Consider the following 15,175-nt stretch of genomic DNA (forward strand, 5'->3'; position numbering starts at 1 on the left):
TACACCAAATATCAGCAAGATGCTCAACACATTCCATAAACTAAAACTGTCTGAACTCCTAAAGCCCCACTCAGAGAAAATCACAAGAGAAAATACGAAGAGCATGACCCTAATTCTAGGGTTGTACCTATCCTTAAATGGTAAGTACTAATAAGCCCCACCTCACCTCTAGGAAGTCTCAAGGCCAGACATCCCAGAACCAGAGGGTCTCCCACCTAACCATAAATTTGGCTTTCCCAATTTATTTAGTCTTTCTTGGGCACATCTCAGAAAGATATTTTTGGGAGGAAACATTCCACCCAAAGGTCTGCCTGTCCATCCATATGTCCGTCTCTTCCCCTCATATGTCCATAACCAGAAAGATCAAAGTTCTTACTTTTTCAACTGAAGACCCAGCCCAAACCCTTCCTTATTCGATGGCTGGAAAACCTCAATTGATGGTTCTGCAAAGAGAAGAAAAAGCTCCTAGTATGTACAGGTCTCTATTTTCCTGGGAATCCAAGGCCCCAGTTCAGTGGATGAGCTTCCTCAGATTCTAAGAGTACTCTAACCAATAGTGATGGAGAAGCAAGCATCTGAGGCAGAGGGTAGATTCTGGGAGCTTTCTGACCAATTCCAAATCACTTCAGCTTCTATGAGGAGGTCGAGGAGAACAGAAAGAATAAATAATATCTGGGGACCAGAGTAAACAATTTCATTAACCAAGAAGGCCTTCAGGGGATGGCTAGCAGGTGACAGGAAATGAAGACACCAATGACAGAAAACTGAAAAGCCCCTACCAATGGCCTGCAAATTATACCCAAGGACCTTATTCCTAGCTTTTCTTTGGCGCATTTAACTTAGGACTTTGGATTAGTCCACAACTGAAACACCTACATGCCCAAAGTCACTGCCTTTACCTGGTCCATCGAGGTACTGGGAGAGAGAAAATCGCAGCCTCAACACAATAGGTTCTGTTCGGAGGACTTTCCAGGCTGTAGAGACTTCCTCCTAAAAGAGTAAGGGAAACAGGTTCCAGTTTAGCAACAGAGAGGAATGGACTTGGAAGTTTTCCCTATATGACACACACATGCACATGACAGTACACACCACTGTCTGCTGATGGTCTAGGAAAGACAGGGATGAAGAATATGTGCTCCAAATACAGCACTCAGGAACAAGACTCCTGGCCTACATGACAAAATCCACAAGTCCAGCTAGACATGTTGTTGGCAGTACTAGCACCACTTACATCGAGGAAGCTGATGTTGATGTGGAGGTCAATGTCCACGTCATCGATAGTTCCATATTCTCTACAGAGATACAGGGGAGACTCAGTAAGGGAGAAAGAAGGGAACAGAGACTGAGGTGGAGGGAAAACTGAGCCTGGGGCCATGGGAGAGGGAAGAGTGGAAGGTAGCTCTGTATCTAGACTCAGCTACAGCCTCAAGCCACTTACACGATCAGGGCTTCCTCCAGGCCAGAAGCCCTTCTGACCTCAAAGGTCAAACTATCAGCTTAGAGGGATTCTAGGATGAAAGGAAACTTCTAAGAAAAGTGGCTATACTTCTTTCATCACTGCTCTCAGCTAAGCTTAAGTATGCTGAACAACTCCCACTATCACTAAGCTCCTAATTTATCCAGGTCCACAGACCCCCTATCATACCATAAAAAGAAAAAAACCTCTAGCCTTCCACAGCTCAGAAAGAAGTGGCACGCTCCTGAAGTGGAGTCCCACCTGATGGATACAGAGTTCTCACTGTAGATCTCCTTCACGGCTTCAATGTCTGCATCGAGCTGTGGGTGTCGATACAGGTCAGCTGCACAGCTCCCCTGAGTCAACAGCAAAAACAGTGGGGAGGTTTGGGGGGAGGGGAAAGAGAGATGCAAAATAAAAAGAACATGAACAAACAGCAGGCACAAGAAAATCAAACAGCAGTAGTACATATAAGCAAAAGGCAGCTTCTGTGAAGGGGCTCTTGATGGTGACCCTAGCCACCGACCATTGGCACACAAGTCTCCCACCATCTCCACTCTATGAACTTTCAGCGGACCAAATGCAGGCCTTGCTCAAGAAGTACAGCCTTAAGTCTGCAGCTTTGCCTCTGACTCTGACCAGGGATACTTAGGTATCCCTTCCATGAGAACTCAGGACAGGCTGAAGAGCACAGAATTTAACTCAGATGGTTCTGTGTGAAAAGTCCAACATTCCTCCTCAGGATTGTGCCTTGGGTAGTGATAGCGTAATCTTTAAGAACTATGCGTACAATCACTGGCAAGGTAATCTTTTAAAAATTGGACCCTAATGAATGAAATGACACCCACTAGCTAGTGAAGGAAGAGTCAAAAACTAATTATTTCCAACCAAGAACACATGGGTACCTTCCACATACAAGAAATGTAGTTTACTCTGAGAAAGGTATGAGTCCCAGGCAAGAGCAAGGATATGAGATGAGCTCTTGTAAGACAATGCTCAGACCACACCAACACTGTATTGTATCATCTTATCTCTGCTCCAGAATAATCTCTCACTACTTGTTGTATTCAGAGAAGCACACATTTAGACTACCCAATATGGGCTTTAGGGGCTGTAATCTCACCTGAACTCCATAGAGAAATTCCTCTGATTCATTATCTCCCTCCGAATCATCATCATTCCAGAACTGGCCTTTGATGTCCTAGTGATGAGAAATAAGAATGCAACCTTTGTTGGATCCCTATCATCCCATGCAACGGAGTGGGGTGATAGGAAACAGATTCCCACAAAGAACGGGAAGCCCCTCAGGACAGAGTAACTGAGGCCCTTGGCGCCTGGGTGGCTCAGTTGGTTAAGCGACTGCCTTCGGCTCAGGTCATGATCCTGGAGTCCCGGGATTGAGTCCCACATCGGGCTCCCTGCTCAGCGAGGAGCCTGCTTCTCCCTCTGACCCTCCCCCATCTCATGTACTCTCTCTCTCTCATTCTCGCTCTCTCAAATAAATAAATCTTAAAAAAAAAAAAAAAGAATAACTGAGGCCCTATTCCCTTTACTCCCTTCACTTCACTCTTTGGTAGACAAGTAGACAACTGTGAAAGCACTATACAAGGGACATGTCTCTTCCTGGATCTGGTCATATCCATGGCCTACCTCTGACTTCTGATGGATGGAAAAAGATAGGGAATTTTGGCCTTCTTGGGTGTAGGTATGATGATTGAGGCTCTGGTAGCCAGTGGGGGAGGGATGCAGACTTCAACATCAATGTCGATTCCTAGGTATATCTAGATCCTAGTGCAGGCTGGGCCTCTTCTCGGATCATTACTGCAAAGCAGCTACACACATAGTTAAGCTCTCTTGTCTTATCACTCCCTTTCTATTCCTTATTTAACTCTCTCTGTCCTTCCCAAGAAAATCTACCTGTACACACCCCAAGTAATATAGTCTCCATGCTCCTTCTTCCTTTAATGTCAGATAACCAACTCTACCTTTCAAAAGGATGGAAGGGAAAATACCAGGAAAAAGTGAGGTTTGCACTTGGTCCCATCTATCCCCTGGATGATCAGTTGGAGAGATGGTAGTCAGTTCTCACCATTGGGTCAGTGGGTCACACACACTCCCAGGTCAGTGCTAGGCAGCACCCCTCCATACCACCAGCTGAACCCAGGCCAACGGGATGGGCATTTAGGAGGCCACAGAGGGAGACAAGGGAGGGGGTGATGTCAGGGGCTGACTGGAGATCTGCTGGGGATGTCAGGCTCTGCTGTGGTGGTGGTAACAAGTCACTGTCCTGTGGAAAGTAGACAACAATTGGTTTCATCACCACTTAACAGCTAGATGGTATTTACACAAGCACACGTTTATGGATACACTTTTATTAGACATACTACAGACACTTGCACATAGAGACATACTTGCATGCATGTACACACACTTGTACACATAGTTCTTTAAAGATAATGAACTGTGAAAGCACTATACAAACATAAGACACTACTGTTCCATTTGAGCTCAAGAGTTGGATTAGAGCAAGTCCCTGCTCTAGATCACAATGCTGTATCAACCCCTGAAGCCGAAAGTGATGGTAGCAGGACCAGATGATATGCTACTCTGTCTAGTCAGTTCATTTAGGAACATTCTTCACAGTACCAACCCTCATCAGAATCAGATTCTTTTGGGAATCTTTACCCCTAGTTATTTACTCAAATTGAATCATCATGTCTTACTAAATATCAGTATCACTAGAAGCCTTTATACGACAATCATAGCTAACTTAAAAAGTCCTCAACAACACTGAACATCCTCTGGTAGACACGGTCTGAGTTGTCATGGCCAAAATAATACCCTGGACTGATCTCGGAACCTACTCCCCAAATAAAAATGCAATAATGATCCCAATAGTCAGAAGAACACTAACCCCTAGCCATTTCACAAAATTAAGAACAACTATCTAGGCCTTCCTGACTCTGCACATATCTGTCTCACCCACTCCAACCTAAACAGAAGTGTTCTTGGTCTCTAATATGGTTCTACTGAACCTTAGGTTTATAGATCAGAGTGGGGTCTATGGATCTGCAACATCAGCATCACCTGGGAACTTATTTAAAATGTAAATTCTCAGACCCCTACTAAGACCTACTGAATTAGAAACTCCAGAGATGGGGTCCAGTAATCTGTGTTTTAATAAGCCCTCCAAGTTATGCTGATGCATGATAAAATTTGAGAACCACTGTTCTAAATCCTTGTGTGCTCCAAGGGCCTGTGGTCTGTTCCTCAGATAACCAACTTAAGCCTGGTAACTGACCCAGGATGGGGACATACGGCACAATGCCAAGGCAAACACCATAGCTGTCCTCGAGCTGATAGCAGTGCCTGACTCATCAAAAACAATATGCAAAGGGAAACTGCAATTGAAGTTCTTAGAGATGAAATGGCCTGATATCTGAGATTTACTTGTATATACTACTCCACCCCAAAAGGGGGGTGGGGGGGAATGAAATAAATATGGCAAATACCAATGATCAATCTGAGTGATGGGTTCATGAGAGTTTCTCATACTCTTGTGTATAGTTGGAAAATTCCCTAACAAGTTAAAAAAAAATCATAGCCTACTCCTGTACTTTTTCAGGGGCCCTAAAAAGTCAACTCTAAGTGTGAACAGGAAAATTATCCCTGAAACTCCACAACTGCCTACTTGCTGTTCTTCAAACATATCAAGCATACTCCCACCACAAAGCCTTTGTCCCTGCTGTTGCCTCTTCTTGGAATGCTTTTCAGATATCCATATGGCATGCTCCTTACTTTCATATTTCTGCTCAAAGGTCATATTGACCATCCTCTATAAAACAGCAAAACTTCAACACACACACACTAGCACTTTCTATCCCCCTTACCTGCTTTACAATTTTCCACAGCACCATGCTCTGACATACAAAATGTTTGTTTTATTTATCTTCCAGCAGAATATAAGCTCTGTGGTGGCAGAGGCTTTGACTCTTTATTGTCTGTTGTCAGTACCTCAACTCATACTTATTGAATGAACAGATGAATGAATGAACTGTCTGCTAGATACCTAAACCAAAAGGGAGATACACAGAAGAACCTAAATGTGTCTACACACGGACAAAATCATACAAAAATGATTTTAAAAAGCAAGACTCCATTCACCTTAAAGAGCAGCTGAGAACCAAAATTATGAAGATCTGAGGGCTGAGCTGGGTTTGTGAGATTTGAAAATAAACAGTCAGGTGCTGATCTGGATGATCAGAGAGGAATAAAGAGGGAGGCACTAATGTCCAGCTTGGGCTGTCTTGGGCTGGGTGGTAAGACGTTGGCAGCGTAGGCCAGAAGTACCAACTTTCTCAAGGTCTTTGTCACCGCAGAAGTCAAGAAAAACTTAGCCTCTCTCCAAGGGCTGTTGCTGCTTGGTTTCTGCTGTTATCACAAGGAGAAAAAGGCAGTTCAGAGGGAATTTTTCTTGTCCAGGGAAGAAACAATTCAGAGACTACCATCTTTCCCAAACCAGGCTGTTTCAGTGAAAGGGACTCCCATCTTCTACTCTCAATGCCCATTCCCCTGGAAGTAGAGAATGGGTTTAAAGAGTGGGAAAAGGGAAGTGGTGGGTCATGAAATTCACAGAATCACAGACATCTGAAAGAGGAGTAAGCCTAAAAGATCATGTATCTCAGTGCTTTCTTGTTATACATAGAATACTCATGTGTAGGAAGGCCAAGCAAGTTGCTTAGCATCAGTATAGTGGAACTGAGACTTAACATTTGACAGGTCCTAATTGCATCCAATTTTCTTGTAATGTGGTTATAACTAATTAAAGGAGTTGTTTAATGAATTAAGCAAGAAAGACCTATCTGATTTATCTAAATGAGGTGAAGGAGGGAACCTTTCAAGAGAAGCTGGGCCAAGTATACACTGTGTGAAGAGTACCCAAACAAGGGTGTTCAGCTCAGTGTTAAGTCTGGATGATCGCGGGGCGCCTGGGTGGCTCAGTTGGTTAAGCGACTGCCTTCGGCTCAGGTCATGATCCCAGAGTCCCGGGATCGAGTCCCACATCAGGCTCCCTGCTCAGCAGGGAGTCTGCTTCTCCCTCTGACCCTCTTCCCTCTCATGCTCTCTCTCATTCTCTCTCTCAAATAAATAAATAAAATCTTTAAAAAAAAAAAAGTCTGGATGATGGCAGCTAAGACAGAAGGCTTTACGGATCTGTATGGGAACAGGTCAAATGTAAATAAGCCTCAAGTCCGGATCACAAAAGTCCTTCCCTAGGTCCACCGGCACTTCTCGCTCTGACAACTTTTCATCTAGCCAAAAAAGCCTCCGATCCCAACATTTAACTCTGGGTTTGACTCTCAGCTTTGTAGTCCTGGGAAAGGGGGTTACTCCACTCTATACCGAGTGCTCCTCTCTCAGAAAGACTAAGACACTGAACAAAGAGTGCGGGGGAGAACCCACGGAGGGGAGATTCTCAAAGGCTGGCGCTATCTCCGGTACACCCGGTGGAGGAAGAGGACGAGGTTAGCCCCCAAAACACTGGCTGCTATCCGCGCTTCCAGGGCAGGCCCTGAGGCCTCCCTGGGGGGGAGCAGTCATAGCTCTTCTCCGGTTTCCTCCGGAGACCCCCAAAGACACCCAACACCTGCCTCCCGGGGAAGAAGCTCTGTGCCCGATCGGTGTTGCCAGCCGCCCGGCCTTGAGCGAAGCCTGTCAAACCGAGGAGCGCCCCTCAGAGCCCCCCGGTCCAAGCCCCTCACTTCATCCACCCTTGCCGAGGCGGGGCGGGCCCCGCACCCTTCCCGCGGCCCGGCCGCCCCGCCCCGTCCCCGTGGCGGCCGCCCCAGAGGCCGGCCTCGCGAGTACTCACGGCGACCCCGGGCCGCGTGCGGCCGCCGCTGAGGGGACGAGCGGCCCGGGACGCCCCGCGGGGGCGGAGCGGCAGGCCAAGGGGCGGGGGCCGGGCCGGGCGGGCGAGGTCGCGCACCCCCACGCCTCGTCGTTCCGTCACGGGCGCGCAGAGCCACTCTGCGCACGCTCGCGCGGCAACACCGTAGTCACGTGACCGGCTTCTGACCAATCGCCATGCGGCCTGTTTCTGGGCGCGCCACCGCCCGGTACGCCAGGCTTCCGACGCTTGCGCGGTGCGCGCTGGTTGGGAGGGGTGCGGGGCGGAGGTAGGTGGCGCCTGCGCCGTGGGTTAGGGCGGGTGAGTGGAAAAAGGAGGGGCTCTGGGGGTGCGCGAAGAGCCTTCTGAAAAAGACTGTCGGCGCTTGGCGCCCCGTGTGGTTGGGAGGAATGAGCAGGGAAGACCGTCCCCGCTGCCTTTCCACGTTGGAGGCCGGGCCGCAGGTAGAGATTGAGAGGGGCTTCCTGAGACCCCGCGGACTCCAGAAATCTCTGGTTTGCAATGGGGGAGTCAAAGACCTCGGGGTCTTGCTCCCCTGGTAGCTGTGGCGTGTCGGAAAGCACTCTTTCTATTCAAACAATCTGGGTTCAGAACTTGGTTTCAGCACTTACTTCAGCCTCAAAGCGTGGGACTTTCTTTCGCTTTCTGAGTCTTAGTTTTGTCATCTGTAAAGTGGGGGCAATAATACCTTTTAATGGGGTTGTTGTGGTGAGGATGAAATAAGATAATAGCTTGAACCTTATGAAATTGCCGTTTTGTAGGCTATAAAGAGTCAAATACCTGCAGTGTCATACGGTTCAACATAATACATATGAGAATCTGCGCCTAGGAAGTAGTCCATAAATGGAAGCTATAATTGTGGCAGTTATGATTATTAATCTCAGACATGGCCAGATCTTTCATCCTTAGAATTTGGTGTCAGGGCTCACATATGCCCCTCTTTTCCATCAGCACTAATGGGGAAAGTCTTATCTTAGATCTACTCTCCTTCCTCGCTCCCTCTTTTTAGCTGGATACAGCACGCTCAAGAAAGGCTTTGCCCTGAGTAATACAGGCATGTTATGTCTGTCCATCCTGAGCAGCCTTGCAGTCAGGATTTTCCTGGTGATGTTTTTTACATTTGGATATCCTCAGCATCTCCTTTCTGATTCCCTCCTTTTGATGCCCCCTGCCCCAGTCTTTTCACCTTGCTCTCAGTCTTAGTATTAGTTTGTTACACCCATTATTAATAATAACTGAAAAAAGCGAGGGATATAAAATAACAGGACTTACAGCCTTAGTCTCAGAGTGTAGAAGTTCAGAGTAGTTGGGGAAGGGGTTGACTCTGTTCCCTACAACAGTTCCCTAGCAAGGGCCCCATAATAGCTTTTAAAAGCCATGCATGCCTGGCAGTGTTTGAACACGAGCACTTTGGGTAAGCAGAGGGAGTCTGTCCCCATGAGTAAAATGTCAAAATCCAGTATTTCACAACCTTCCAGGATTTCCCCTCTTCACCGCCTCCCATCTCATGCCACCAGCTCTTCTACTCATTATGAATCCCATGAATCTCGACTGCCTCATGGTTTATCATTATCTTCCTGGCTTCACTTCTTTTCCTATCCAGTCCAGATCCTATGGTCAGTTACTTTTATCACATTTTTGTTAATATGCTTGCCCTTAAAATCGCAATCTTGGGTCATTCCAGCCATTTACCTCCTTTCCTCTCCCATCCTAAACCAAGATAAGGGAAATCACCCAATCCTGCAGAACTGCGCTTGTGAGTGGACACTGTTTGAGTTAGTCCAGCCCATAAACCCTATTCTTTGGAAATTATATTTTCTATACTCGCCCTCCAGATCTGTGGGCCCCAGGGCCATGTTTGTTTTGTGTGACCCCTGGCACTGTGGCTGCAGTTTTTTGAACTGTGAGTGGATTCCTAATCCAAGCTGTGCTAAGTAAATGTACTCTCCTGGGAATTTTGGATTAGGGATGAGAGAATATGATTCTGACTGAACTGGTCTCCTGAACAGAAGAGATAAAAATCCAGGAGCTATGGTGCATCTACCTCCAGCTACTATGAGGAATGAGAGATGGAGAAAGACTACTTGCAAGGAGAGAATGAACCATCTAGAGGCAGAGACCAGAAATGGCGGGATTGGTCTCTGGTTCCTAAAAGATACCCAGAGGGGCGCTTGGGTGGCTCAGTCAGGCTTTCTCTCTCTCTAATAAATAAATACAATATTTAATAAAAAAAATAATAAAATAAAAGCTTCCCAGGCCCTTTGTGAGGCCCTCTGACCTTGGGGTCTCTGAGTCACATTTATCTAGAATAAATCTTTTAAGCTAACTTAACTTGTACCCAGTGCAGAGCTACTGCAAATTCAGTCTCTTCAGTTGGGCCCATAGTGTACTCAGCAATCCTTATACATGGCAGCTTCTGCCACCATCCCCCATTCTGCTTCACAGAGAAAATGAAGGCAAGTGGGAAGAAACTGTCTTAGTTTCTAGTCCCCTCCAAGCATCTGAATCTCTCCCACCCTTTCTTTCTCAGAGAAGAGAGGTCTCCCTTCAAATCCAAGGTTAATCCTCTCACTGTGATGTGTATTTCATTATCTCTTGTCTCTTCAGGAACTTTGCTCCTTCACTTATGCCTCTCTTTCATGGATATTCAACTTTTCACTGCCCCCTACTTTTTGATCTCAGCACATAAACTTGATCAAATGGCCCAACCTAAAAAAACAAAAAACAAAAAAAAATCCACCTTTAATCCCACACGCTACTGACTGTTGCATATTTTCTTGCCTTCGACAAGCTTCTAAGGAGTAATGTGACTCTCCATCTCCACTTCCTCACCTCCCATGCACTCTTTAGTGCTTAAATCTAGTGACCTCTTCCCAAAATCTCTACTGAAAATACTTTCACTGAAGTTGCAAATGACTTCTGAACTGAAAAATCCACTGGAAATGTTCAGGCTTAACTTATTTGACCACTTGATGTCATTTAGCTTTGTTGATCACCCTGACCCTGTACCCCTTTTCTCCGTTACACAATTGCAGTTTTTCCTACACTCACTACACTCCTCAGCATCCTTCATGGACTCCTTTCGTGTCGTTCACTATTTAAATAAGAAAACAGGGCCCCTGGCTGGCTCAGGCAGAGCATGCGACTCTTGATCTTCGGGTTGTGAGTTCAAGCCCCACATTGGGTGTAGAGATTACTTAAAAATAAAAATCTTCCCCCAAAATGAGAAAACAGTTTAGTCCAGACCAATTTCTCATCTCCTCATTCTTCCTAGTGACCTCCACAGCACCGACCCGAAGCGGACCTTGGTAATTTGGGGGTTCTCAGAATCTGATTCCCCTTCTTCTTACAAGTCTTGGAGATAAGCAGAGCCGACATTCCATGACAGACATTGAAAAGGTTGGCAGCTAAGGCAGAGGCATGTGACCTAGGCCTAGCCAAGTAGCCCCCAGAAGCGTAGATTCTGGGGTAAATGATTCGGAGAAATAGAACCGTGGAGAATTCATCCTGGCAGTGGACACAGCAAAGTCAGCTCTCTCCCATGCATGGGGGCTATAGTGGTATGGGTACTGGTGGTGGTGACGTCAAGCACCCACTGATGATGAAATCCACAGTATTCTCACTGTCTGGTTATAACATATGACTTTGGCTTTTGCTCTGGCAGACTGGCCTCCCGTTGTTCCCACTCATTTCCCAAGCTTGCATGCCCTGCTTGGCAGTACTATGACCCACCCAGTGCCCTTTCAACAAATGGTTTTTCTGTTTAAATCACCCTGGGTGGCACCCTGACTGCAGGTGACTAGGACTCCCAAATGTCTATCTCCCTCCTTTCCTTCTTGAACTTCAAGTTGCCTTTTGGATAAGTTGCCTTTTAGACAACTCCATTTGTACGTCTCATAGGCAAACACATCTTCTTGTCAGTCTACATCTCTTCCATGTTCCTAGATTCGTAAATAGCATCTCTGACTTGTTCAGCCTGAACCCTGAGAGAGAAGCATCTTAGAGTTCTCCCACCCTCATTTAAACAAAAACCAATTTTGTCTTGTAAACATCTTACATTTTACCTCTGAATACATCTTAAATCAATCTCTCCTTTATATTCCTACTCTTCCTCACCAGAACCATTGCACTATCCTCCTAACTAGACCCTCAATCCCAGTATCTACTCCTCTGGTCTATTCTCCACTTAGCTGTCCAGTGGAATCTTTTTAAGACACAAATCTGATCATGTCACTCCTCTTTTAAAGCCCTTCAATGGCTCCTTCCTGTCCCCGTGATAAATCTGATACCCTTTCTATGGACTTGGCTCCCGCCTGACTCTCACTGCTCCTTCATCTGCATCCTAAACTCCAGCCAGGTCAAATCACACATTCTTACAGACCCTGCAGGACATGTCTTTACACTCCATAAGTCCTCAATAGGCTGAGAGTCACAATGCCACCTCTGCCCCCTCCCCCTTTCACCCCACAGAGATGGATACAAGACCCATCACCCTGCCCAAAGTGATTAGTTTAGGCATGAGTTTGTGACCTTAGTAGAGCCAATCAGTTTTCTCTTCAAAGCTCTCTTGCTTTTAAGGCCATGGTGCTAGGAGCATATGAGATTGAAGCTGCTGGCATCCAGCTCTCTCTGTCCCACGGAGAAAGTGTGTCTGTGGCAGGAAAGAGAATGGGACCAAGGCACAAAGAGAAGCAGAGCCCTGAGAGATGGAGTGAGGGTTAGCTGATGACATTTAATTGAGCCCTTGAATTCAGCCCCGCCTAAATCAGTAATACCACTACACCTCTCAGTTCCTTCTTGCTTAAGCTGGTTTGTGTTGGGTTCTATCACCTGTCCCCCAACCAGTTCTAATACAAAAATGGAATGGGGTGTGCAGACTCTAGAATGGTGGAACCGAAGTGAAATGGGGGCAGTGGGAATCTGACAGTCCTTGGCTGGGAAGTTGGAAATCCCTGTTATGTGATATCAAATTAGCTGGTTAAATGATCCCCTATCTTATCTTGAGATTTGGGTCATGGATCCATTCTAGATGGAGATCCTCTTCCTCAAGTTTAAGTGAGTGAAAACAAAAGCAGAGACATGGGGACATCCAACAGGAGATACCGGAGCTTACGGCCTGAGAAATTCCAAAGAAAAAGTCTGATCCTCCACGCCACACCTGAATGCATCTTTTTTCTCCCCCCAAGAACTATACATTTATTTCACTTAGAATTCAGACAGTGCTGGGGATTCTGTGTGCGTGGGGATATTGGCTTTGAATCCTGTGGGAAAATGTAGGATATATTGGTCACAAACCTCATGTGCCTTCTTAAACTTAAATCCCCACCTATGCCAAATAGCCCCTGCACTTCCACATCTGTGGTAGAAATGCCACATGGCAGGCTGTGGGATCTGACTTCCCAAGCAGCCACCTGGGGGCAAATGATGCAACTCAGAAGTACGGTGGAGGTATGCACCTTGGTCAGTGGGAAACAGGAAATGAGGGGAGGAACAGATAGATAAATTCCCTCCCAATTCTCCTCTTGGTGAACTGTTCCAAGGTGGTTTCTCCTTGCAAGCACCATGTCCTTAGCAAACAACACTGTCATGTGACCTGTCCTCTCCTCATGGCTCATGTGAGGACATCGCCAACACAGTAATACCTTGTCTTGCATTGCTTCACATCTTTCCTGACTCATGTCTCTCCTCCCCTCTCATCATCCTTCCATCTCCCCAAATAGTGTGAGCACCGTAACCCTTGTCTCAGAGTCTGTTTCTAGAGTACTTTGGTTAAGACACAGAGCCACAATCAAAGCCCCCGTCCCAACATTAAGTCCCAACTGTGGACTGCTGTGGACAGAGCAGATTTCCTGCCCAAATGCAGGGAATCTAGCCCAGACTGCTGGCTTCCTATCAGGAGCCCAGGGCCAAGGTTGGGGGTTGGGGGGGTTGGGGGGCAGAGATCGGGCCATATCTAGCTTACTCCATAGGGGAAGCTGAGGCTCATTTCACAGGCTGTCTTCATGCTTCCCTGCATTTTTTCCTGGGCACCTAATACTTCCCTTGGGAAAAGTCAGACCCAGGCTTGCAGCCTGCGTCTGACTTCTGGGTCTCTGCTCTTAGGCATCTCGAAAGCAGGAGGCCAGAGCGTGGAAGTTCAAAGTCTCCTCTACAGATGGCCGGGCAGTCAAAGGCTCTGATCGACCCAGGCTGGTGGAGGGTGGAGAACACGGATAGCAGTGTAAAACCAGGACTAGGGAGAGAAAGGGTGGCTCTCTGCCCTTTCCAAGTTTGCACTTGGCACAGATTTGGTCACCTCTTTGTGGACCCCACATGGCTCAGCCTGGAAGGGCAGCCACTTAGACTGCATTGGCTCTGAACTCTGAACTCCCTAAGTCTATGAGATTTCTTCCTTCACTCGTTCTCCCAAAAACATAAGGTTGTGTGACATCATTGTATACACGTACGGGCCATGAATGGGAGCCCGGAGACCAAAAACAGCCTCTGAGTCCCGGCTGGATTTGGCCATGTCGCGAGGCAGGCAGGTGCAGTCAGAACAGTGGATGTCCAAAGATCACAGCTGAAGCTGGAAATTATCAAGGGAGATTCAGTGATCTCCATGTCCTTAGCACCTCCTTTGGGAGGGTATTCTATGCATGTTATGCTCCACTGAGGCAGAGGCGAGACTGCAGATGTGGTCAGAATACACACCAGATCCAGAGCTGCTTCCAGTGTCAGAGGTCATCCATCCTATCTCAGACTAGAGGTCTTTTCTTCCTACATCTAAGACACCCAGGCTGCATCCAGGGAGAAAGAAATTCCAGAGTCCCTGCCAAAGGTTGAAGAGCTTGCTCACAGTCCCCAAGTGATACCAGTTCTCAGAGGGCCCGCAAATTCGATGTCCATGGACAGACTCCTCTTAGGACTGCTTTGGTGATGTGGCCTCAGTGTAATAATGGACCATGGCCAGGGGGCGGGGAACAGAGCAAGCTGCAGGTTGGCCAAAAGGAGTGCTTGTGTGGCTGTCTCACTCCTATCCTAAGCATCTCCTTGGGGCTGAGATGTAGGAGCCAGTACCACCTAGGGATTCTGACTATCATCTGGTCAGGGCTACTGGAGCATGAGCCTGCCAGGTGTTGAATAGATAATGGATTTTTTTTGGTGGGGGGGGCACTGAGCAGATTAAGATCGACAGCATAGACAGACCATTGTGGAAGCCATGAAACTGAGGGGAAGGAGAACGGGCAAAGTGTGACCTATTGCTAAGAAACAGAAACCACAAGGGCCTGACCCAGGTTCAAGGACAAGGACTCAGCAAGATTCTTGATGATGGTTCCTAGCTCACAGAGGGCCCAGGAATAAAATCAATTGGTTTGAAAGGAATTGTATCACCAGAGAATCCTCACCCCTGCTATACAGGGCTCTGGGAACGCATAATCTCTAAGGCAGTCTTTAAGGTACGGTCTGAAACCATGTCCAAAGGGAAGAGGAATGCTTCAGTTCCAGAAGGAGCATCCTCTGAGGGATTTCCATAAAGAACAGTGGATAATAAGAGATGCTTCCCAGTGAAAAGGACTAAGAGCAATCAGTTTTAACCAAGAAACTTGTTCCACAACCCAGAAAGATGTACTATATGCTATAGGTTAGTGACCGTTGTTTTTTCTTCTTCCCTAATCCAAATGGAAGGTTTCTTTCTTTTAAAAAAATACTTACCCTATTTCCCCCTCCCATTTCATATTGATTATGCAGGGGTAGCTAAATCAATCTTTTAGCCATAGATTGTAGAATCATAAGTTACATCCAGACCTGATGAAGAAATGCACATCACA

General features: G+C 46.7%; 1 protein-coding gene across 9 annotated transcripts in view; it reads right to left on the bottom strand.

The window, feature by feature from the left end:
* PARP6 (poly(ADP-ribose) polymerase family member 6) overlaps positions 1-7,428 on the bottom strand; it is a 29,445-nt gene extending 22,017 nt beyond the window's left edge. For 5 of the 9 annotated variants that reach the window (XR_015768580.1, XM_028100188.2, XM_028100187.2 and 2 more), the window contains exons 1-7: positions 5,621-7,101; positions 3,546-3,743; positions 2,580-2,657; positions 1,718-1,812; positions 1,232-1,292; positions 900-990; positions 377-443 (exon numbers count right to left, since the gene is read on the bottom strand). Coding sequence is in view for 8 of the 9 variants with exons in the window: in XM_028100188.2 (XP_027955989.1) it covers positions 377-443; positions 900-990; positions 1,232-1,292; positions 1,718-1,812; positions 2,580-2,657; positions 3,546-3,548 (395 nt within the window). In the remaining variant the exon portion in view is untranslated. The other 4 variants (XM_028100183.2, XM_028100184.2, XM_088024885.1 and 1 more) reach the window with 4 other exon arrangements.
* Positions 7,429-15,175: the final 7,747 nt, after the last annotated feature.

This window comes from Eumetopias jubatus, unplaced genomic scaffold (genome assembly GCF_037043125.1).
Source record: "Eumetopias jubatus isolate StellerSeaLion01/CBP00866 unplaced genomic scaffold, mEumJub1_p1.0 scaffold_7, whole genome shotgun sequence".
In the NCBI taxonomy this organism is placed as follows: domain Eukaryota; kingdom Metazoa; phylum Chordata; class Mammalia; order Carnivora; family Otariidae; genus Eumetopias; species Eumetopias jubatus.